This window comes from Mugil cephalus, chromosome 12, assembly GCF_022458985.1.
Source record: "Mugil cephalus isolate CIBA_MC_2020 chromosome 12, CIBA_Mcephalus_1.1, whole genome shotgun sequence".
NCBI classification, from domain to species: domain Eukaryota; kingdom Metazoa; phylum Chordata; class Actinopteri; order Mugiliformes; family Mugilidae; genus Mugil; species Mugil cephalus.
In genome coordinates, this window is record NC_061781.1 from 23264044 (window position 1) to 23290156 (window position 26113).

General features: G+C 40.3%; 1 protein-coding gene across 1 annotated transcript in view; it reads right to left on the minus strand.

Annotated features, from left to right (window-relative positions):
* Positions 1-26113, minus strand: part of xpo4 (exportin 4) — a 63731-nt gene that overhangs the window by 17138 nt on the left and 20480 nt on the right. The window contains exons 7-12 of the mRNA XM_047601331.1: positions 24538-24650; positions 10280-10437; positions 2466-2640; positions 1308-1484; positions 1085-1227; positions 822-967 (exon numbers count right to left, since the gene is read on the minus strand). Coding sequence (XP_047457287.1) covers positions 822-967; positions 1085-1227; positions 1308-1484; positions 2466-2640; positions 10280-10437; positions 24538-24650 — 912 coding nt within the window. The remainder of the gene's footprint in view (positions 1-821; positions 968-1084; positions 1228-1307; positions 1485-2465; positions 2641-10279; positions 10438-24537; positions 24651-26113) is intronic.

The following is a 26113-nucleotide window of genomic DNA, read 5'->3' on the forward strand; positions in this document are numbered from 1 at the left end:
GTGTTTATTCCGTTACGTTACATAAGTACTGAAACGTCTGTTCTCTCATGTTAGCATTCATCTGTTAGCTCGCTAACCTCTTCATCCCTATGCCTATTTATGTGCTTTTTAATCAAAAAAAAAAACAGCAAACGTAAGACATACTGATATTGCAAATGCTATTTTTGCGACTCTTTGGCTTCTAGCTCTCTGAGTTTTTGTCACACACTGAAGAGACAGACATAAATAGAAACACTGGATGCTTTGCACAGCCCTTTTTTTCTATGACAGTAAATATAATTCAGGCTTTAGATGGCTGGTCAGCCAAGATAAAATAATTTGGACTTTGAACATTTGAACGGGCCAGAGCAGGTGCAGCTCAACAACTACACCACATATCTCTGTGGTCGGGTGTTAATTAGTGTTTTATTCCACTTTTTACAAGAGCCTCACCAACAACGCTACTTTGAAGGCCTTTAATGGAGCCGATTCAGACACTATCTCATGAAATGAAAGCCACAGTGCTGGGTGGAGTTCAGTTCTCTTATTTTGTTCACACATAAACTCAGTAATACACTGGAAAAGGCATTAGTGAGAACTATAAAAAGAGCTATTTGACCAATATGAAGCCTTTTGTTCAGTGTCTCAAAGCGCCTTCAGTGACATTTGTTTTCAGACTTCACGAAGCCTTAGTTCTTAAGACAGGATTTAGAGTTAACTCTAAGTCTAGGAGGTATAAATTCAACTTCAATGAGGTAATGCACCATTTACCACCATCTTAAACTTAGTGTGTTTATTTTTTTTATATAAAAGAATCATAAGCTTTGTGTTATGCTACTGACCTGAGACCAGTATGAGCCAGTGGATGTCTTCGTAGAGGTCATCCAGGACTTTACGGTCCACTGATCCGAGATCAGACGAGGCCATGAGGTGCTGCTGGGTCCTCTGGAGTTGACCGTGGAGTCGCGTCACCCGGTCCTCCAGCAGGCTGTAGGGCAAGTCAAAAAAGAGCAACACAATTAAATAGCTTCATAAATGTGACGTAATGTAAAAATAGAAGCATATCTACATCTCATTAAAAATAAAGTAAATGAGAGGCTGTTACCTTGTGAGCAGAGGGATGCAGTGGTCGGCGGCCACGCGTCCCAACATGCCGATGCTGGACAGCTGGTCTGAGAACAGCTCTCTGTCGTCTTCCTGCAGCTCGTTGATTTCTTCCTCTTCGTGAGACGAAATGCCGTTCACAGACTGGAGGTGGTAGCAGCAGAATTCAGGGATTAATGCATTGCAGGGATAAGTGTTAAAGAAAGTCTCAGAGAGAGTCTCACCAGGTTGCGGGTGCCGTCAGGAGCAGCTAAGTGACACTGGATGTACGAGTTGAAGACTTGAATTGCCGGCTGGACGAAGCAGCCGCGGGGAAAATGCTCCTCGTCCTGAACGAGCGTTAGCCACGACTCCAGCAGTTTGTCGTAGGCCTCCATGTAAACCATGTCGTCCTTGTCCAGCTGAAGAGAAAGAGGTGGGAAAAAAAAAGAAATTAATCTGGTGAACAATTTAAATGTGGCTTGAATATTAGACATTTCACATCTTTAGCTGAAATTCCAGACCCCAGATTTAACAGATTTTAAAGATTCTTTTGTTATTTTTGCCTTTTGAGGTTAATTCTTTAACCTCCTGAGATCCTGCGTCCTCATATGGGGACATTTTTGCACAGCAATGTTCAGGTATTGAAATATATAGTTTTATATTTTGTTTCACATTGGCGACACAAAAACAAAAACTACTTCCTGTTCAAAGATGATGCTTCGTTTTTATGCTTCTTAGGTCCAACTAATCCAAAATATCTTTAAAATGCACAGCAAACAAAAGCTCAGGTCTCAGGAGGTTAACATCTTGTTCCAGTTAAATAAATTAAAAAAATATTCAGTACATTTTCCTTTTTTTTAGCTGTCAACTTCAGTAAAGCTAGCAGATGTTTGTGCTGGTCTTTTGTCTGAATAAAAACGGCCGAGGTCAGGAAGCAGAAGGGAGAGCAGACCATCCATGATCCAGACGGTTAGTGGTTCGATTCCTATATAAAGCCTAAACGAAAACTAGGTTGCAACTAATGACCAAAGGAGGCAAACTGACATGAAATTGGTCAGAAGCCAAAAATATTTTTACGCATTTAGAAAGTCTAATTTTATCCGTGCAGCTAGAGTTATAGCAGATGTTAGGCCTGACAAACAGCTGGGGTCCCTGAACGCAACTCACGAGGAGACTTATCCAAATTCTGGATCACTACCAACCACTTCCTCTTAGAGGGTGTTTTATTTGTGTAGCTACAAATACAGCAAATATTATTTTTTAAGTCATGATCCTGAGCAGCTGATTAATGTAAATCCAATGAGCTCTTTGGTCGCAAATATAACAAATTCAAAGTTACAACAATAACTTCTAAACTTTTAAAGAACAGGGGTCTGCTTCACAGAGGGGTCACTACTCACCACCTCCTCCAGGGCGGCGCTGCGTCCAAACGAGCAGGTTAGCAGCGTGAGGCAGTTGATGAAGGAGGTGAAGAGCTCGCTGGGCAGCGCCGTTAAAATACTTCGTGGGAACATGGTGATTAGATTGGAGATGATATTGGAGATGCCAACCGCCTCGGAGTCCTCGATCTCAATCCTGGGAATGCAGACGATAAAGTGTGACCTAAAGATAAGATCTGACACATTCCTGATGGTCCAAATACCCAATAAATAAAAATGAACCTTCTCGTGACAGAAAATGTTTGTGCCTCTTTTATATTTTCATCTGAAAAGCAGCAGTTTGGCCTCATGCGAGACTTTTAACAGGCTTGAAAATTGATCCTTGAACCAAAACCCGTGGGCAACTTGATCCCTGAGCAGTTTTCCACAGCTGCATCTAAGGTTATTTTTATGGTGTTTCTGCCCATCGAGGCATGGAATCCACCAGACCTCTGAAGGTGTGTTGGTATCTGGCACCGAGATGTAAGCAGCCGGTCCTTTTAAGTCCCGCAAGTTGCCAAGTTGGACGGGATTGAGATCACCAGCACCTTGAACTTAAAGCTGTGCTCGTCAAACCATCCCTAAACCGCTTGGCACAGCAGGAGGCCGCTGTCATCGTGGTCACCGCGAAGGTCTGCGACCAGCGTTAAAGAGGTGGTAATAGCCACATGTGTAGCTGGTTCCTGTTCAGTGTTGGTGAAAGTGAAGTAAAAAAAGGAGCCGTGTCGGTTGTTTGGAGGTTTTCTGGTTTCATAAATCTGACCAAACAACCATATTGTCTGGTTAAAGTTGAATGTAGGGCTGGATGGTATTTTTTTCCGTTATGATATGAGTTTTTAATATACTAGCATACTGGTGTATTTAATTACACAGAGTTAGGAACTCTAAACACAAACAGTGAACATGGCCCCAATTATTTAGTATATTTTTTGGCATTTGAGCCTTTATTGAAAGTTAAGTGGAGTCAAGACAGTAAACATAAACACTATAATGCACAAATAATATAATACACTATAATAAACAAAACTAATTGTCTCTGTTTCTTCATTTCATCTTGATAACATTTAATTATCTTTTATTTTTCATCTCTGAGCTGTAAATGTCCCCAGATTTCAGCAGTCAGTGCTAACATGGGTCCATGCAAACCTGTGATATATATTTTTGTTCAAACCGCCCAGCCCTAGTTGTGAGACGCTCTACTTTTTATTCAGGGCTCTCAAGTTCACACGCCGACAAGTGAGAAAAGCCGCCGCACATCAGTAACATAAACTGTATAAAAAAGAGATTAGTAGCATACGAATGAAAGAGGCGACTGCGCCGTTAATCAGAGACCTATTGGCCAATCAGAAAACAGTATTTCTTGTTGCTAGGTGAAAACGCCGCACGGTAACCATGCCTTCCACACAAAGAAGGAGCCCTGTATTGTTTTTCTAAAAGATTTGTTTGTGAAATTTGCACAGTATTTTTGACTGAAACTGTCTGATTCTTCACTTCATTAGAATCATGAGTGGCTCATGCAAACCTGCATCACTACTACTGTGGAATTATTCTACAATATTCACCCATCGTGACAATAAAATAGTTCATTGTTCTGAATCTACAGCAGTAGAAACTGTTACATGATTATGCATGAAAAAAAAACCTTAATATAAATGTTTTTGGTCACACCGCTCAGCTCTATCCACATGAACGTCAGGGTCCAAGGTCTCTCGGCCTAAACCATCTCATTGCCTTTCACTTTCAATAACCACTGACTCCTGCAGAATAGGAACACTACACAAGAGCTGCAGTTTCAGAGATGCTCTATTCTAGCCATTAAAATCTCCTTCTAAACTCTGAGAACAAACTGTTCACTTTGCCGCCTCATATTTCTACTTCACAGTGTCCTCTTATGCCCTCACACGCCTCTCTGCACACCTCTTTACCAGCCTACATTCCCGCTAACGTCCTTTACGATAACCACCACCACCACCACCACCACTCCTGAGGTTTTCCGTGCCTTTGTGTTTGAGCCGACGCAGAGAGAGGCCTAGCTAACCCCTATCAGATGGAGTTAAATTGCGAGCAGAACTGTTCAATCACTGCAGATCGGCCATCCCTCTGCGCGTGGTTTTCCGATGAGGCAACTGGAAAAAAGCTCCAAGAATAGGTGATTACAGACAGAGCAGGAGAGGAGGGAAGAGAGAGGGAGGCTGTGAGAGAAAAGGAAACTGAGAGACCCCTGCTCTCCCTCCGTCACGTGGTCCAACGCTGAGCTAGTGTGTGTGTGTCTGTTATTTATACATGTGAGCGTGGCCCCTTAATTCAAATCAGAGCCACACTGAGTGCAGACACACCCACAGATGAACATAAAACTTCTCATGTACACCCCCCACTCTCAGCCCTGGTCTCTAATTCATGCACAAATTACATAAACTGGAATATTAACTGTCAGAGACGAAATACACAATTATTAGCTAAATAATTGTCATGTAAAGTACTGAACGTCAGTAAATATTTGGTGCAAATGTGCTTTTTATGATAATTTTTTACTTTCAATTTGATTGGATTTAACTTTAAAGGTCCAACATTAAGCAAAATTCACTTTATAAAAGGTTTTCTACCAGTAACAGTATGAGGCGAAATTCTTAAGTTTTTAGCGAATGTGAGCTCAAACAGGCGGATCTGACATTTTAAATAGGAATAACCACTCTCTCCAGTAGTGGTTCGCTAAAATTACAGAGCAAGCGACATTTTTTCTCCTCGCAAACCCACGTGGTAAAGGTAGGTTTTTGGCTGCACCAACGAACCGTAACAATTAACCTTACAGCTAGCGGAAGCTAGCGTTAGCTACATGGTAGTAACTGTAACATATTGAGGGTATGTACGTGATGTCACAGCTAGCTTAAATCTCTAATAGCGTCTAAATTTTAAAACTAATTTGCAAAAAGGTGAAGAGCTGTTGTGCAATTGACTGAACCAGCAGATCTGAAAAGATACAGATATCTGTCAAAGAACAGAGAATCGCTACAGTACTGTATGGCTAACGTTACTTCTCAGCTTAGCGTTAGCATCTTTTATTTAGCTACATTTATCATACGTGAAATGACCTAAAACTAACTTAAACTCAGCGTCTCTACCGGCCATACTCATAAATCCACCGTAAACTTTAGCGCATGGTAACGCCATGGTAACGCCATGGTAACGAAAGCCGCATCCTCTCCCCGAGAGGGGCGTGGTCAAACACAGCTCATTAGCATTTAAAGGTACAGACACGGAAGCAGCCTGTTCTCAGCAGAAATCACTACAGCCACTTTTTGACTGGTCGAAATTCAGGACCAAGGCTGAATTTGGGGTAATACTATAAAAAAATGACCTCTGCCACCTACATGAAATTGTTGAAAAAAATGTATAATATGGGACCTTTGCAAAAGGCATAAACAAGAATAAAACACAGTGTGCTGCAGTGCTTCTTTCTGTCAGTTCTGTTTTACTGTATTTTTAGCATCTTCTGCATAAACCAAGACAACAGTCCTTGAGGACTTTATCTCACAGGCACCGAGCTCCGATAAGTTGGAAGACTTAAACCAAACTAACTCAGAAAAGCTGTGCTAAAGAACCCTGTTTTCTCTTTCAAGTTAATTTTCTTAGACATTATGTGGCGACAGCAACAATTTGTGAACATTAACAAAAACAAAACAAAATCGGTTGCTTATTTATACATCGACGAGTCACACAGCAAATTCAAAGAGCAAAGAGTTCAGATAACCTAATGAATATAAATCTAACCGTTTACTTTCTTTCAGCTCTGATTTGGGTCACTACCAATTTAAGGAGGAACTCTCGGTCTCTATTCAATAAAATGTGTTTGTCTGGTGTTCAGCGTTGGTACGTTCTGTGTACTGGTCTTTTGGTCTTCGTTTTGGTTGCGGAAAAAAAAATGACATTACTGGTTTTATTCACTCTCAGAGCTCTTGTAAAGTTTTACAGTCAAACAATGAGCTGAAACTCATTAAAGCTCTTTTTTAAGTTGATGGGAACTACAGATTAACTTTAAAATATTTCATTTTATTGAGCGTTCCCTTTGACATCGTCCGAGTTTGATGTAGTGCTATAAAAATATTGATATAATGGATGTTTTGGGAAAAATAGGATAATAAATGTCAAGGGATTTTTCCTCTATTACAAAACATAACACACACAGTGGTCTCTTTAAAATACATTGAAATATATGCAGTACAATACATGCACCAGAGAAGAGAGACGTCTTAGAGTAAAGTACTTGTACTTATTCCCTTATTTGCTGGTAAAAGGTTTATAAATGGCCTTAGACAGATTATGCCTCAACAATAAAATCTTGAGTTGTTAAAAGACGCCGTGTCATGAATCTGAAAGACAGACACAGACTCGTAATTTAAACTTCTACAGGATGTTGAAGGGAACAGCTGAAAGAAAAAGGCTGTATTCGTCTCCACTAATCAGAAAACCCAAAATCAAACTGGAATACATTAATTTATCAAAACCCAACGATGTAGGAGCTGATGAAGTTCATGTGCTTTTTATTTACAATAAGATGTTCTACATCAAGGGTCTTCAACATTTATCAGGCCAAGGACCCACAAACTGATGGAGAGATTAAATAGGGACCCCCTACCTACTTTATATGTGCTCTATACTAAACTCAGCCTAGTGTTATTTAGAAATATACATTATTATAAGCATTTTGTATTCAATATTAAGCTTATTCGTTCCTTTACTAAAAGATGTTGTATTCATGTTAAAGTGTGTTTAAAGAAATTTATATATATATATATGAAAAATGTCTAATCAACCAAAGATTTTGAGATGCAGTACCTCCATGGACCCCTAGGGGTCGAAATAATAAAATCCTTCTTATTCACAGCATAACTACTTCCATGACAACACGAGACCCTTTCTATTATTTATTTTCTAACTTAACATGAATAAATGGTTTCATCCATCCATCCATCCAATTGATGATACTTTAGTGAACTTCTGATTGCTGGATAAAATACACTGGATATTTTAAAATCCAATACTGCCATAAAACAAACCACTAGATTGAATGAAACTCAACTCTACATCTATTTTCATTTATAAAAAACAAAAAACGAGTTGTTCTGTTGACCTGACCTGTACCGTACGAAGGCCTCGACAAGCACAATTCAAAGATCCACAGCTACTAGACAACTTTTACTCCCGGCGGATTATTTAAATAAAGATAAAAGATTTATAACCTTGGTGAGAGTTGTGGCAAATAGGTTTAAACAAGACGAGAGCAAAGCTTCCAGCTGGAACTGGGAAATGGTCCATGACTGTTTTATTATAGGATGAGGCAGCTCTCTTTCAGATTAGAGGATGAACGTAGGACTGATAAAACACACTCGTAGCCAATATTTACCAATGTTTGAGTTGGTTGCTAGTGCTCTGTCCTCTTGGTGAGAAGAATAAAGGCACAATTTGATCCACTTTAACGTAAATATTGGTTTAAAGGATTCGGGGGAAACCTTAGATACCGAGCTGGTGTGTAGATGCTACAAAAAGAGACCATTAAAACCGAGACTCAACAAGCAGTTGCTTCCTGTAAATAAAGCAGCATGAGTCACGGCGCTGCTGACGATGGCCTAAATAATACTTGTTGAGTCTCTCAGCTTAAGAAACATAAAATCCTTGAGATAGTGGACGGAGATAAACAGCTACTGAGCTGTAGCCAAGGGCAGCGGTGTACGCTGCTACCAATTTGTTTTTTGTTTTTTTGCACAGTAGGCAGCTGAAATAAAGTTATTAAACACTGATTATACAGATCATCCTTCAGCTCCTTCTAAGTGTGTGAGTTAACTAGATTTAAATGACTGTTCATTAGATATGTGTCACGACCAGACTTTACCAAAATCTTCCTGCACAATAAGAATAATCCAGAAATACTATTCTCTGATCTTCTCAAATTATGCAAGTATGTATGCACAAAATGTTTTTGCATTGCATTTATCCATCGCTGTGGCTTTTATATATAAGGGCTTATAGGTGTACACATTTTCTTTGATTTTGTTTTCATCATTTGGAAGCGATGATGAAAGTACAACATTTATAACCTTTTTAACCTCCTGAGACCCTGCGTCCTCATATGGGGACGTTAAGCTTTAGGCTTGTGACAGCTTCTTTTTCGGCTTCATTTAAACTTTTATCCCCATAATTAGACACAAGCTGATGTAAAAACATGATAGCGAGCGTTTCGGTGGATTCATTCTGCAAAACGTCATCAATTTTTACAGTTGAAACTTGTTTATTTAGGATTATTAACTTTAAGTAGCGAACTATAACTTCGCTAATTAGCAAGTACTCGGATGAGGACACTGGGACTTCATTATTTGCAATTCTGCCTTTGCACAGCCAATTTCAGACATGTAAATGAACACTTGTATATTCTGTTATATATCAGTAATTTTGCTATAATATTAAGGACAGAATTTTTTCCAAAAACGCTTAGTTTTTATAGTTCTTCGGTCCGACTAATCCCAAATAAAGAGAAATGGAAAAATTGAAAATGCAAAGCAAACGAAAGCTCAGGAGGTTTTAAAAAAAAAAGATATGCTAGCATTAAACTGAGCTAGGATAGCAGTTTTCTCATGATTACAGCTTTTCATGCTAAAATATATGGCTGCAGAGGATCAAGAAACCAAAAACACAACAAAATGTTTTATACTTGAATACGTGTTCATTATTTGTAGTGTTACGTTGATAGTTTAAGATACACAGGAAAGATTTAAGTGGCACTGAACAGAGCCTAACTAGCTGTTTTAGCATCTGTGCTACAGAGACTTCACTAAATACAGACATAAACCCAATTAAACTTACACCATGCTGCTTTTACACTTTAAAAATGCTAATAATAATAATAGCCTCCATCTGGGAGCTGTTCACCAGTCAGTGAAGTGGAAATTACTTTATTAAACTCAAGACTTTTCAAATTGTCAAAGAAAAGCAAGAAAATGATCGATGTCTAAAAGTATGAAAAAAGAAAAAGAACTTGCTAAAAGATTATTTAATCTATTTTAAACCAATATAGACTAGAGGTCTGAACACAACAACAAGACGCTTCTTTTAATCTTTAAACACACAAAAGGACAGTTTGGTGACATGTGTACCAGCAACTAACACAGCATACGACGCACAACTCCACATTTTATGCACAAACCAGACACTGCAGTGGCTCCATTGTTAAAATTTTAATATAGAAAGTTACCACAGAAGGCGACACAATGCAACACTGTGGTTTGCTTTTCCCAGACAATGCCTTCTCTGTTGAGGGTACGTCTAAAATTGTGTATACTTAGCCACACAAGTCTATTAACTTCAGAGAGACCAACAGGACTCGAGCCATGAGACTCCGACACTAACACGCTCTATATGCACTCGAGGATAATGTTTACCACCGTTAGTTAGCGCGTTAGTTCGGAAACAGTGTTGAACTTAAACACAAAGCACAAAAATGATATGTTGACTTGATTATAAAGATATTTAACTAAAACCACAATGCAGATGAATGTTTATCCAAAAACGAATGGTATTCCATGTTATATTCACACTGAGAAACTTCAAAGTGTTGCTTTTCCACTTGCACGACTAAAACATTCAACCATAAACCAGAATTCCTCATTATATAAATTACAATCATATAACCAGGACTGAACCAGTAACATCTAATATAAACAGTGTGTGTGTGTCAGATCAACCCGTCCAACTGGATCCCAACTCAAATAACAGAATTAAAGTTCGTAACGTTACTACGCACTCACCCGTTGATCATGCTGAGGAGGCCCTCCACCAGGTGGGCGAGGTAGGACACCTGGGCGCTCTCATCCGGGAAGATGGGCCCGTGCATGGAGGCCAGCTGGGCCAGGCACTGGAGGGAGTCCTGCGCCATGTCCGAGTCCTCGCGAATCTTCCTGTGAACCTGCAAGAGACGAGAAAGAAAAAGTTTAAATTCTCGAGATATGAAAGAATAAGTGCGAGCAAAAATAAATAAATAAATAAATAAAAGTTGTCTGTGATGGCTCCGTATGTGGTGTGAAGATTAATAATAACAATATATTTATACACAGGTCACCTAAGGTTGCCTTTGCGTAAAAGGGAATAAAAAAATAGACAAAAGACATAAGAAAGGAAACAGAAACAAACAACAACAACAACAACAAAACGAGTGGACAGGAAGGGATTAACTACAGTCACAACCCATTAAGCGACATGATTCACATCGAGCCAGTTTAACCCTTTTGAACCTGCATGTGAACCATTTTCAAAACTAAATAAATAATAATAAAAAATAAAAATACTGGGTGTTGAATTATTACTTGTTGCGTTCATTGTAAGTTACTTTTTTTTAACTTTTATAACAATGTGTCTTTATTGTCTTTACGTCAGTTCCGAAGAAAATTTAATTGGAAATAAGTTTAATATTTAAAATAAATGGTCTGAATGGCAAGTTTAGGTACAAGTAATAAAATATATTCTTAGTTAAACCATCCTGCTATTAAATGATGAGTATCCGAGCTGAAGCGACAATAGTTAATAGTTTTTGTTACATCTGATGAAACTTGAAAAACACAGTTGCACCATTTCTTAGTTATAAAAGCAATTACAGCAAAAAGGGACAAACATCATGGAAAGTTTTCAAATTTTCTATTTTCTAAAGTGGTTTGTTCATTTTACGATGCCCCTTAATAAAATCTAGTTGTCTTTTGATATTTTTACACTTTTCGAAGCCGACACTTAAAACGAACACCGCCCTGAAAATAGAAAAGTCTCAGGTCAAGAATGAAAAAGGTGAACGCGCCCCCATCCTCCTGTCACCGCCGTCAACCAACACATCAGCTGATGCTCGGCGGAGGATTAATACTCACTGGTTTAAACCAGAAAGGGATTTAGATCTATCTTCAAACAAACAACGTGTGAGCGGCTCGTCTGAGCCCAAACAGAGTCTCGATCAAACTGGGAGACGAAGGATCCGACTCCTGACGGGAAAGACGCGGAGCTCCAATCAGTTTCATCTCAGTCGCTGTTGAGGAGTGTCGAGGTTCTGGGGTCGGTCTGAGCCGAGCTGTCGCACTCCAACGAGACGATAAGAGGCATCGTCGGTTTCAGCAGAGAGAGACGTACGGCGAAGCAGCGGCGGCAGCAGCAGCACTGCAAGTCATCACAGCCTCTCAGCAACATGTGTTTCCACTGACGGGTAAAATGCAGACGTCTGGTGCTCAAATGCGTTCCTCCTGTGACTCCCCGTGGCTCCACCACCACCACCACCACCACCACCTTCACAAACCGGTCCAAGCTCTTTTCCTCTTTCTTCTTCTTCTTCTTCTTCTTCTTCCTCTCCCGTCTCTTCAACCGTCATCCTCTTAAATCCAGAGAAGGAGCTTCTTCACCGGCTCCACGCGCCGACCCGACGCGTGGTCCCATCGCTGAAGCAATCAAAAAACTTTCAACCTCCCTCTCCTTGACACGTCTTTTTTATTCCTCCTCCTCCTCCTCCTCCTCCTCCTCCTCCTGCGCTGAAAATCCTCACTCCTTCTCGCTTCCTTCTCACTAAATTCTTTCCCCCCTCTACTTCTCTTTCTGCAGCCTCGGGTGTCCGGTCGGTCGTAAGCCACACACTGCTGAGAACAGATGCTAACGTAGCGTAGCCACCACAGTCTCCTCCTGCTGCTGCTGCTGCTGCTGCTGCTGCTGCCCTCTTCCAGAGCGTGAAGTCATCCTCTGGAAGAGCTCGGCGAGAGGACTTGGGGAGGAGGCGAGAGGTGGGGGCAACTGGTGAGCGAGTGAGAGAGGAGGGAGGGAGGAAGGAAAGAGGGAGGGGGGCGGGAGAGAGGCAGCGCTAAGGCTAAAAAGACCGAGCAGCTCCGAGCCTCCCGAAAAAGCAGCTGCACCAGCGAATCAGCCGTGCAACGCCAGTAATGTCAGTCGCCTTGAGTCCGACTATAGTTAGAGACACTGAAAGAGTCGCAGTGGGTGGGAAAGAGGGATGGATGGGACGAGGGAGAGGAAATCAGCACCAAACATTTTGGGCACGCGGATCAGATGACAGCTGATTTTACACACCGATTAATCAGTAGTTTGGAATTGTACCGCACTTCATACCAATTAGTTACCAACAGGGTGATGAAGACGAAGACAACACAGAGCTCTGCCTCTTGACAGTTTATTAGAGAAACCTATTAGTGGAACGAATGCGGTGCAGCGCGGCGGTGCTGCAGTAAAACAAAGGTCAAACTGTTCAGGTTTTGTTTCTATTGGTCAAACGGACTCAACTTCCAACATTATGGTCTGAGCAACGTGTCCGGCTGATGGATTCTAGGTGTTTGATAAGGGAAATATGGCAAAATGTCTTAATATCGACTGTAAAGGAGAAAGAAAAAGTCATGTTTTAAGTCGATCGTGAGTAGTGATGTTCGATACCACCGATTTTCCTTCTTTACGATCCGATACTGAGTAAAATTCAGGCTGTTATCGGCGATACCAATACCGATACTTTGCGTAAATAGACCCTAATGTGTCTGGTAAACCTAAAAAAAACAGTGTATTTCAAATCACAGCTTCATAAAGAGGACAAAACATCATAAGAAGTATATTAAGGTAGTGGCCTCATTTACTATGTAGCGCAGCTAGTGAAACAACAACAAAAAAAATCATACAAAATATGTGAAAACAGAGTTTCTAACAGTAAAAACAGAACAAGTAAAATGATAAATAAATGAACTAGCCTATTCCAGCTGTCACTGAGGCGATAGGTCGCTAGTCTAATGAAGGACTAACACACAGAGACAAACAACCAATCACACTTAGGGTCAATTTAAAGTCACCAATCAGACTAACGAGCTCGTATTTGGAGATGTGAGGAAACCGGAGAAAAAACCTGGAGAAAACCGACGCAGACACAAGGAGAACATGCAAACTTCTCGCTGGGAGGCATCAGCACATGAATCAAATCAAACATTTTGATCTGAGAATGGATTTTACAGCATAAAGACGTGGTGTCGGAAGTATCAATCCACACGTGACTAGTGGACAGGCAGGTAGCAGAGGTATCACAGCCTTCAAACGCAACCAAAACAAAGCTGGACAAAGAGGTCGCGGTTTTAAAATGTTCGATATTCAGGGAAAACGACCAACTTGTGAACTCATCTAATGAGACAACACCAGGTATTAGCAGCCGAAACCTGTTGATCCGAAGCAAACTGCACCGAATAACACAACATGTATGCGTAAGACATTTTATTCTCACATCTGTTCAAATCTGAGACAACTGTGAACTGTATTTAAATCGACTTTCTGCAATAAACTGGGATTCTCTGTTTATCATCTACCATAATTTCTCTTTAAAGAAATGATGAAAGATAAAAGAGTTTTAACGTAACGTTTCTTCCAAACACCAACATGTTGGACTCTTCTCTCATCATCATCCACTTTAACTTTCAGCCACATCAAATAAATAATTCAAGCTCATCAACTTCCCACTCGTCAGATTTGAACCTCTGTGCCCTAATGTGTCAGATACATCTTTAATCAATTTCATTTTCATTTGTTCCTAGTGAATGTTTCTGCATTTCTTCTGATTTGTGCTGATTTTTTTGTCTTTTTGTATTTAGATTTCGTGACACATTAACAGACGAGGGAGGAGAGAGGAAGTGGAGACAGATGAGGAGGGACAAGAGATGAGTGAATGTCGGAGAAAGACACTTTTAGGAAGAGACGGAGTGAAACAAAAAAAGAAAAGGATGCAGAAGGAGAGCATGTGGCCAGAGAACGAAAGACAGTTGGGAGGGAAACAAAGGCCGAGAGGACGAGCGCTGATATTTATAGAAAGAGACAAAGCCTGGTGTCTGTTACCCCGAGGGGCTCCGTGTCTCATCTTTCTGTTTTTTCAAATCAACACTGCGGTTTCCAACTTATTGTCTTTCGCTCGCTGCTTTTCCACCATCACCCTCTGACTGAGATTGTGTTACTGTCGGCCCAGAGGCCTGAACTTCACACTGATTGTGTTTACTGGGTGAACACGTTACACTCCAGCGTACAGAGACATTAGTGCTATGGTGGGTACATATGAGGTGGGTTTACATCCCTGTGGATCTAATATCAGGATGTATCACAGTTTATATCACAACATAGAACATGGACTCCAAACTAATTCACAGAAAATGATCTTAAAGAAGCTGTTGTCTACATCTTAACCCTTATGTAACACTTTGTTTCATCCAGAACTTTAACTGCATTGAAAAATGCATCGTTATTCAGTGTCATTTTTGTGCATTCAAAAAAAAAAAAAAAGGAAATATAATGGGAGTCAATGGGGCAAAAACAGCCGCAAACAGCACGAGAGGGAGTTTGAATGAAAATCTGATGCTGCACAAAAAGTAAATAATTAATAATATTAAATTAAATAAAAAAATCCTGTTTCCGATCACTTTTTATATTGAAAATAGGTCTTTTTTTTTTATTTTATCTAATTTTTTTATTTATTTATTTTAAAAAAAATGCATTTAAAGGGTTAAAATTTGTTGTTGTTTTTTATATTATATTTAATATTTTTTTATATTTAGTTGTTCCGAAGTTGATTAAGAGATTTAATATAGTGGACAAATACTTATCTGATATAAACTGTTTACAGCCACTAACGTTTTTTGTTTTTTTTCTTCAAAATGCTGAAATCATATTTAAAAAATTCAAGTAAAATTGAGGTTCCTCACCAAAAAACATTTGCTGCTATATTTCTAGTGGACATCATAAGGAAAAATAAACCCCTTTGTGGCTGTTTTTGCCACATTAAGGGTTAAACAAGAGCAACCTGTATTTTCTCACAGTAAATAATCTCCAGTTATACTTAGACCTTGACAGTGAGAACATTTTGACTGGTTTGCTCTTGGTTGTTTGGGTTAAAGTTAGAATAAAGTTTATTGTCAGGGCTTTAGATATGTAGTTAGCATATCAGTGCGCGGTTTCTGAAGTCCTTGCATAGACGATTTGCACCTAGAAGACACTCCAAGGATTGACTGACACACCTAAAACGAGGCTACAGTTGCTTGTAGCTCCTCACGGATGCCAATTAGTCTGCACCTCCGGGGATATCTGGAGCACAGAGCTTGACGGCTGGCAAGATGGACTGTCAAGTGAAGTGAGGATAAGGGTTCCTTACAAAGAGCAGATTTAACACAGCGATAGCCCTGCAGCGCTGCAGCAGATGGTCGTATCGCTATTTTATTTAAACCAGTGTTGGTGGGAAACTGTTGCCACTACTTTACATGAGAATGATTGTGTGTAGTTACTAGGGATGGGTATCACCACTGAATCAGTTCCATTTAATATCAGTTCATTTAGAGATAAATTCACTCAGTTTTCATGCCTGAAGAAAATCTCAAGAGTTTAAGCTTCTGTCATGATTTGAATCTCATTCACATCTGTTTAAATCCCGTTGCACAATCTCAAGAGATTTGTCGTCTTGCGAGATCGCAACGTCATTTCAAACAAGGGGATGTAGGAAATGTGATGTATGGAGAAAAAAAAAGAAAGATATCAGATCTTTCAAATGAAAATCGTTTTTAGCTTTTTTAAATCCAGCTCCAGTCGTAACAATGTGAACAACAACAGAATTAATGTAAAGCTCACAAAATATTCGCAGTGGACCTGAAAATGAGCAAAGCCTTTATGCAGCTTATATATTGTCTTGACTTATATGTTGTCTTCACTTTCAGCAGCCAATAGAAATAATCAGATTTTTGAGGATGTTCTATTAATTCAGTTTTGTGCAGGCAACTTATGAAACTTAAGGTGAAGGAACTTAGAGTCCAAAACATAATTATTGTCAACTTCCTGCAATATAAGTTCAAGAGAGAAATTTTACAAATTTGACAACCCCAAATAAAATTTTGTCTTAAAATTTAAATTTATCACCCTCTTGTAACCGACAAAAACGTCCATGTCCAAAAACTGCTATGAACAATTAACTGATTAAGATTTTTTAAAGATTTTTTCTGCATGAACCTCTTAAACCGCTTCATAAATTCAATAATTTTGAGGATTTTTAACCCTTTAGATGCCAGTTTGATTACATGAAAAAAAAAATAAAAATAGCTATTTTCCATAAGACTTATGTTGGGTGGTTGAGGCATTTTTGAGTATGACTAAGATTATCTAAAATACTGACTTAATTGCATTATTAGTTTTGTCTTTTAGATGATCCTGTTCATACCCAAGACTGACCACCAACCACCCAACATTAGTTTTATGGAAACAACAGTGATTTTAAGTAATCAAACTGGCATTTAAAGGGTTAAAATGATTGAATTTTTGGTAGTTTTGTAAAGTACTGAACCGGTTTAAGAGATTTATGCAGAAAAAAATCTGAAAAGAATATTAATAATCAGTTAAGTTTTTATAGAAGTTTTTGGACATGGACGTTGTTGACTTTGATTTTGAAACAAAATAAAACACAACTAAATGACATTTTGGCCAAGTTTTTCCTAAATGGGTAAAAAAGGGTTAAAGAATAGTTTCTCAATCAAAAGAGTTGTCAGATGATAAACTATAAAATCTCTAATGTTAATTAAACATACGTTTGTATAAAGAAAGAACTACAAACATTTGTGTGTCTGTTTATGAAAGTTTGGAGATCTGCAAGAAGTATGTGAATAAAATGATGTATGAATTATGTGAATAAAAGTATCACACATATGTTGAACAAGGATGTACGTGAATTGCTACCGTCTTGTGTGCGTTTGTGTATTTGACGTGATGCATCTGATCAATCGATCTGAACTCACCGTACGTCTCTATCATTCAGAGTCAGAACGGAAACTAGAAACCAAGACGAACACAAACAGACAACAAAAAAAAAAAGACAGAATTTAAGACGTCTGTGTTCGTGCTTCTTTGTGCTTTTCTCCTCTAATGTTTTTTTGGGTTGGAGCTGCTTTGTGTACCGTGATCACAAGGTGTTAAATTGACAAAAGTGGGTTTATTTTGAAGGCGCAATCAATGAGGTCGTCTTCTTTTTCAATTTCCAAAGGCCCATTTGTCCCCAAACCTCTTGCTCTCCTGAAAATTGCATCGACAATTTACTTCCTCTCTCGAAATTGTTTTTGTTCGTTCCATTTTGTTCTGTCTGCACTTTAAGATTTTACGCCGCCCTCCGCTGCTGCACCGTCTCACATCTTTTCCTTGCTTTCTTATTGTTTCTTTTTCCCCCCCATCTCTTGTTCTTACCCTTATCTCTCGATCAATCATCCCTCTCCCTGAATTTCAGAGCAATAACTGTCACCGGCCGAAGCGGGAAAAGAGATAAGTGCTTTTCTACAAAAACCCTGGAGGCCAGAATGACACTCTGGTGGACTGAGCATCTCCTCAGCTGCATAATTATCGAGCCGATTTCCCAGATACTCGCCACGTCCTGTCGGCCGGAGAGGAAATAAAACCTCAGGCCTGGGCGGGTCTGATCGATAATGATCTGGCTCCGATATTATCCGACCGGTTTGAGGATTCATTGCGATTATTAGGAGTGAACTTGGAGGCTTCCTCTTACGGCTGCCTCTGCATTTTATCCGATGAGGCTGCTAATTAAAGGAAACTTCCAGCGATGATTAATTCTCAGCATCACTGATGTATAGAAAAGTTCAAGACGGTTCACTTTTCACGTGTCATTTCCCAGGTCTCTGCTGCTTCGCTGTGCAGGCAGGTCAAAGTTTAACCAGTAAGTTTAGTCTGTATAGAATAATGAACGTCTATAACATACTAAACTTTCCAAAATTAATTGGCTTCTCTGGAGATTTGCTTAAACCAATTCCAATCTTCTGTTTCTTGACTTCATTTCATCGCGTTCAGTGCATTCACAGACCTCAACCATAGTCTACGGCTGCAACGAAACCAATTATATTGATGTGCATCAAGTCACTGCAAGGTTACATGCATCCCCAACTATCTGCCCAAAGGTCTAAAGCAGGGGTGTCAAACATAAGGCCCGGGGGCCAAAACTGGCCCGCCAGAGGCTCCAATCTGGCCCGTGGGATGAATTTGCAAAAATTACACTGAAGATATTAGCTGAAAATTTTTGACGAAATAAGAAATTTCACAGTTGTTCATTACATGTAGCTGTACTTTTTTGCACTAAAGCAAAGGGAAACATTTGGAGTTGTCGTTATTTACCAGGTAATAAGCTATTGGGTAACTGGCCCGGCCCCCTTGAGGTCAAATTGGGCTAAATGTGGCCCCTGAACTAAAATGAGTTTGACGCCCCTGGTCTAAAGTGTCTGAGCAATAAGTTGCACGCTTCGTAAAAATTAAACAGCCTAATTCTGTAGCACAGCCACGACGCACAAGCGCCTCGACCAAGATCAACTTTCTCCTATGTAGTGTAGATCTGTCATCTGTTGTGTTTGTGACAAACACTCAACAAAGACTCTCTGCAGCAGATGGCGCATGCTAACGGTTAGCACGGTGGCACTGCACCAGTTGGAAGATATTATAAAACTTTAAAACGTTATCCTCTAAAAAAGGTTGTGAGGAACCTGACGACCAGACAAGACGCTGTGGTTTCAAATTCTAAATCACCCAACACGACTTTAATAAAGTGCCGCAACCCTTAACTTTGCGCGTAGCTCGATTGAGCCGCGCTTGTCAACGCGGCGGCGAACGTGTGCGACGTCTCCAATCGCCAATCAAACCTCGTGTTTGTCGAACACGCGACGGCCGATCGGCGCTGGAACACTGGAGCCATTTAACGAGCGGCTGAAAGACGCCCGTCCATCGAGGGACGAAGACTCCCCGGAGCCCGTCAACAGGGCGTGTGTGTGTCTGTGTGTGTCTGTGTGTGTGTGTGTGTGTGTGTGTGTTATGGTTGGCTTACTGTGGTTGTTAACAGGGGCCTCTAATCCCAGGGCCGGGCTCTAATCCTGCCACTGGTCCACTGTGGACTGTGACCCCGACGGCGCGTGTCTATGAACACCCATCCACGCACAAACACAAACACGCACACACACACACAAACACACACACACAAACACACACACACTTAGCCTGTCGCCCCCTCACTCAGCTGAAGAGACACAGCAGCTGAGACAGCAAAGGACCCATTACACTGAATAAACACACACACACACACACACAAACATCCCTTTACACAAGCTCAAACTGACACAATCCTACAGAGACAGATACGCGGCGGCGGCGCACGCAAAAATGTACACAACTAGCGCGATGGTCCGACACACGCTCGCCCGGCAGCTGACAGCGGCACAGCAGCCTTACAATAACAAACAGTTGAGCTACTAGAAATACCAGAGCGAGAGACGAGACCGGAGGCCGGGAAACTGAAACCAAGACGAACACACATCCCGCGGATTCCAAGCAACAAAGGGAACCGACCGAAAAATGACAAACATTTTTATTCAAGCGCAACAACCACCACGACAACGAGCCGATCAAGTCTTTGATTAGAGCTTGATTGTGATTTGTCTTGACAAAATGTGTGATTACGCTCAATGCTGCTTAGGGACAATTTAAGTTATTGGTGATTGTTTTGTGAATCGAGTCGTGACAATCAGACTGAAAACCTCCAGATACATTAAAAAAAAAAAGGCTTAAATTGTCCATAAATGGTGATTAATAGACACTGTCACCACCAGTTTAATCAATTTTAAAAGACCATGAGAGAAAGTATGAAAACACTCAAAAATGCACGTAATCAAAATACAAGAAAAAAAGCTTAAAATCTGGTGCTGATTATTGCTTTTTTTTTTTATTGGGGTTAGATTCACTTTGAACCAGATGAGGTGAAGCAGCAAATAACAACCACGATGTCAAAGAAGCAACAGATACACAAGAGGGTTTATATTCTAATGTCCTGTCTATTATGCTAAAGATAGAAACTAATGAGATGAATTAAAAACCAGCTTAGATCAAAGGAGAATGACCAAAAAACCAACAATGATTCCATAACCAACACAAAGGTATCATCCAGGAATAACCCAAACAGAAATGAGACGAGGAGCTGTCGTAACTCAAAGGATACTGTGTCAACACCTTGTTCCTCAAACTTTACCTGAACTATTTTAGCTTATTTTCGTTATGATGGTGGTGAAGGTGACGTATAGTCCAAAAAAAAAAAGTTGGGTTAAAGTTTTTAGCTTTTATTCAGGGTCTCAAGTTCAGTTCTCACGCTGAGAAGCGACAAAAGTCACTGCACATTAGTAACATTAACTGTAAATAACAGAGATTAGTAATATATGAATGAACCAGAGACTGTCAGCCAATCAGAAATCAGTATTTCTTGTTGAGCTAGCAGCTATGGAAATGGCCACAAGGCCTGTTATACATTTATTTTTGTTTTTTTGCCTGATAAGTTCATAAAAAGAACTTTTATTGTTGAACAAGGAACTTTATTAGAACACTACGAGCCCTGTGTTGGTTTTTAAAAAAGATGTTTGCACAGTTAAAGTTCTGTATTTTTACTGTAATTAATGCATCGTTTTCTGGAGCCACGCGGGATTATTCTACAATATTCACACATGATGACAATAAAACAGTTCATTAAACCAATGTACCACAGTAACTCTTCTCTCAACCAGTAGTCAATACCTGATTATGCATGAAAAAAAAATACATAAATACCGTGATGTCGTAAGAATTTTAAAAAAATTTTGCGTGCCACCACCTGAACATTGCTGCAGACCAAGTCCAGCCTCATAGCAAAGGAAAGGGGGCATTGAACCATTGCTCCATGGTCTAGTTCTGATGCTCAAGTGCCCGTCCCAGACCAGACCAGACCAGACCAGACCAGACCAGACCAGACCAGGCCAGACCAGACCAGACCAGACCAGGTCAGACCAGGTCAGACCAGACCAGACCAGAAACACTCCATAAGAGCTTCAGGTTCAGACCTACCACCACCCAAACCATCTAAATTCGACCAAGAAATGTTTCAATTTGCTTTGATTTTGCCAAATATGACCAGTCCAGGTGTCATGATGATGAAATAAAGAGTTGCACTCACTTACAGTGTTGTAAACAGTTTGGTGTAAATACAGTCGCCACCATAACGAGGAAATCCTCAACATCTCAAAGTAAATTTATGTAAATGTAATGACAGCATTTGTATTTTAGAGCGTTGACACAATAACGTCCAAGTAAAGAAGTTCAGACGACCTGATCAGAACCAGAGACTCTGACAGTGTCTGACTTTCTCAGGCTTCAGTCACATTAATCAGAAACGAGGCTGAAGCAGCAGCAGCGTTCGGTAACAACCACATGTGCTACAGAAGCAGCGCTGCAATATTTAGAAGCTGGCGAAAGCCTCGACTCACGAAACAACGTTGAATAAATACGGACAGAAACAAGCAATTATTCACATATTACTGTATTTGCACAACTTTGGATTAATGTTGCCGTGAAACACAACCCCCCCCGAGCTCGTGGTTACAACATGGGAAGCTGTGTATGCAAAGTGTTTTCCCTCCAAATGGCAACATCACATGTAGGTCGTGAGAACAATGCTTCCAGGGAAACTGCTGGTATCTGGAAACCACACGAGCGAAAACAGCAACAGCAACAGCGAGCGTTTCTAACTTAGCGTAAGAAAATGTAAATGCGTAATGAGAGGACAGGGCCAGTGGGAAAATATCAAAGAAGCCTCCACACAACTAAATTACAATACGCTCCCTTGTCATTTCTGAATGTGTCAGCGTTACAATTACGAGGTTGTGAACACAACAAGCAGGCAGTGTTCATATGGTGAATGCGACTCCAATGGAAGCCAGTATATGTGTCACCACATATACTTGGAATACACGCGCACCAAGAGCTTTATTATTATTAAATGCAGCGTACCGACCCTGGTTAGGGACACCCTCTGGTTTCTTAGTGCTACGTATCCCACAAGACGTTGGAAACACTCAATACTCTGCAAATTTCCAAGCTGTTCGTCGCAGATTCTCACATCCCACAGATGTTTTACAGACCACTGAAATCCCCTGACGTTTGCGTTGCACCGTGGCGCGTTATGTTTCTGCAAGTAGCCACTGGGGGATGGTGTGTTGTGGAGGGGGAATTCAAATTAAAATAGATTGGTATTAAGAAAAATTTATATTAACCGCAGCATTTTCCACCACTTTTCTCCTCTAACCTCTTTTAACAAGCTTACATTCGTCTGCAGAACCTCTACTTTTTTTAGTTTTCAAACAATTAGCTTTAAACTCAGACAGAGATTTTTCTGATGAAGCTTCAACAATCGCACCACAACTTGAAAACATCACAACCCTCTAAACATTAACTGTTTGCTGCAAAACGGAGTAGATTTTCTGTCCTTTTTTTCTTTGTTTTTCAAAATAAAAGCACCATGAATGGCATTCGTTTGTTTTATATAAATAAAAATTGATTGATTTTGCACAACACACAACAGCCGATGTCATCACACTGGAATGGTTTGTTTAGGGACGATTAGAGGCAACAATGCCCGGTGTTGTTTTACTGTTGGTGTGTATAAAACGAGCCAAAGCGCTGCAGGAAGGGATCAGTATTTTGCAACATGCATGCGGTTTGTGGTGTAAGATGGAAAAACTAGATGATATTGAACCAAGATAAAAACGTGCAAGATAAAGTCCCACAGCTTCTGCTGGTGAGAAGACAGGTAAAAGCTAAGAGACGTGGGGTGGCCAGTATGTGGCGATGAGCAGCCAGAGGTTTTGGATGGACACTGGATGGAGATGAAGGCAGCGATGACCGGTTTGTTCCACACTCGAGCTCAGCCAGCGTGGGCTGTCTCTTTAAACACAAAAGTCACTGCACAAAAATACACATTTACTTCACTGGGCGGCCCTCTGGACACTCACACAATAACATGACCCCACTGCAAAGCGCTCATAAATCTCCCCAATGGTGCGTTCAAGAAACCCGCAAAAACTAGCAGCGCAAACCCAAGAAAAGTGCCAGAAAGAGGAGGTCAAACGAGATCCGTCTGCCCAACATGAAAAGGAAAACTGTCTCTCTTTGCTTATAATAAATAAACCAGCATGGAAAAAAAACTCAAGGGGAAAGGAGGACGCAAGGAGACTCTAATGGAAATTTGTGAGACAAAAATGGCTTAATATTGGAAGAAAAGCATGGAAACATGCGGCCACACGCACAGAGAAGTCATTCATTCATTAAGATAATCGGATTCCTTGTAATGAGGTTTAAAATGACGACTAATGAGAGGAAAACGAAAGATGCAACAATAATCTTAAAAGTAGGGCTACTGGTACTTTTCTTTTCGTTAGGATGTGAATTTTTAATATACTGAACGTTGGGAACGTTTCACTGCGAGAATCTGTTTCAGACCGGAACATTTTCAATGTAGCGCTTTTAAACTCACATGGTGAAGATGGAAAGGTCCGAAAAATGAAGCGGCAGAACAAGAACTTACCAAAAAATAAAATAAAGTTGGTTGTTTGTTTGTTTTTTATTGCCAGATGCCGCTAATTTCTGGGGACAGTCTCCGTTTTGGACGACCTGTCCACTCGGCTAAAGCTGTCCCCAAAAATGTCCCCAATTTTAGCTTTTTATGAATGAGAAAAAAAATGTTGTGCGCAGACTACAAGTATTACGGTAACTGGTCGCGCTCCTATTGACGCTACAGACATAACAGTTTAAATATGTTTAAATATGAATAAATAAATTAAACTTAATTGTTACTTTTTTCATCTTTTATTTATTTATTTATTTATTTCCACATCATCAGTCAGTTCTAACACGGGTCCATGAAAACCTGTTTTACTACTCGTGTGGGATTATTCTACAATATTAATCATCATCACAGTAAAATAGTTCATCCTTAGTCAATGTGCTGCATTAATTCCTCTCTTTAAAAAGTAGAAAATGTTGTGAACACGTGATTATGCATGAAAAAATAAATAAAAAAAATACAGTGACAACGTTAGAATTTTGAAAAATACCGTAATACACATTGTTTTGTGGCCGTGAATCTGAAGCGTGAAGTCGCCGTGAGAACGAGGATCGATTATAAAGAGAAGATACTCACGGTGAAGAAGAGGTCCATGACGCGAGTGTCCAGCAGCGCTTCCCTCCAGGACTCCGTAGGCTTCAGCATGACGTTCTGCGTGGCCTCGAACATGGCGATGTAGTGGCGCCCCAGTGATCTGCCGCCAGTTAAGGCCGACAACGGTATGAAAAAGAGGAGGAGGAGGAGGAGGAGGAGGAGGAGGAGCGCGACACTCAAAAACACCAGCTCCTGTCACTACGCTGCCTCTCAATGAGTATTTCCGTCTGAGTGTGTGTGTCAGACACTTGTTAGCCGACTCTTCCTCCCATTAATCTTGTCAATCTTTACTCCACAAAAGCCTTTTTGTTAATTTTCTCACCCTTCCCTCTTTTGTTTTCCTCCTTTCTCCTCCGTCAGCTCTTTATCCGCCACAGCAAATCTCCTTTCTCACCCTCCTGTCCACTTACTTTCTTCCTCCACCTCCTCCTCCTCCTCTTTCTTCTTCTTCCTCCTCTGTTTTCTCCCAACTTTTCCAGCCCTCACCCTCTTGACACCCGTCTCCCCTCCTTGTCCTCTCGTTCACCCCTCTTACTACCGAGCCCTCCCCTGCTTTTTCCTCTCCGTCCTCCCTGCGACGCTTTGTCCACTCTAAGAGACGTCCTCGAGACTCCTTGCTGCCCTGAGACACTCCCTCCTCCCTCCTCAGCCAATCCACTTCGTCTCTCCTCCCGACCACTTTCCAAGACCAAAGCGAGGCTCTTGTTGCCTCCATAACACACTTCTATCCATCCAGCTACACACTCTCTGCCCTCGTTTCAAACCATCATCATCCGAAAACCCGCAACACAATCGCACTCTGTTCCAACAACCATAAAGAACCTTCTCATTTTTAATCCCTTTCGCTCCAGACAAGTCTTTCTTTCTCCACGTTCCCACAACACACACACAAGTCTCCCTTATTTCAGACTTTCGCTCACAGCCCACAACAAGCTTTTCTCAAGCCCACAACACTCGCGCGGCCACAAACGCTTCCTGTGCTCGTTCGAAAAACTTCTGAAACGCGCCCACAACGAGCTTTTTCCCCTCAGCTCGTCGAGAACGGGCCCCGAAAAAAGAGGCTTCTCTCAGTCTGGTGTCGGCCAAGGTGGTTTAGTTTATTAAATCATTATTAATATAATAAAACAATAAAAATGTGTCCGTATCATAAGAGATTTGCCTCTCACGTCATTATAACTATAATTATCAATTGTTTTTCATATGTTTGTTTTGTAGTTTCTTTATTTATTTTAAAAATAATTATTAATTGAAGCTTTATATTACTACAGTTGTGATCCCTATAAACATAATTTGTTGGTAAAAATGTATTTGTAAATGCTCTCACACACACACCTTGTTCATATTTGTACTGTCCATTTCACAATAAAATAAATAAAAATAAATAAATGAATAGATTATTAATAAAGCAACACGTGACTATTTGAATTTAAGTTTTTCTGAATTTTTTCCCATCACATCTATAAATAATAATAATAAAAAAATTAAAAAAATGAAAGTTTATTTGCCCCTGTGAGCTGAACCTTGAAAACTGGAAGCTTTCTACCTTTTTTTAAAATAT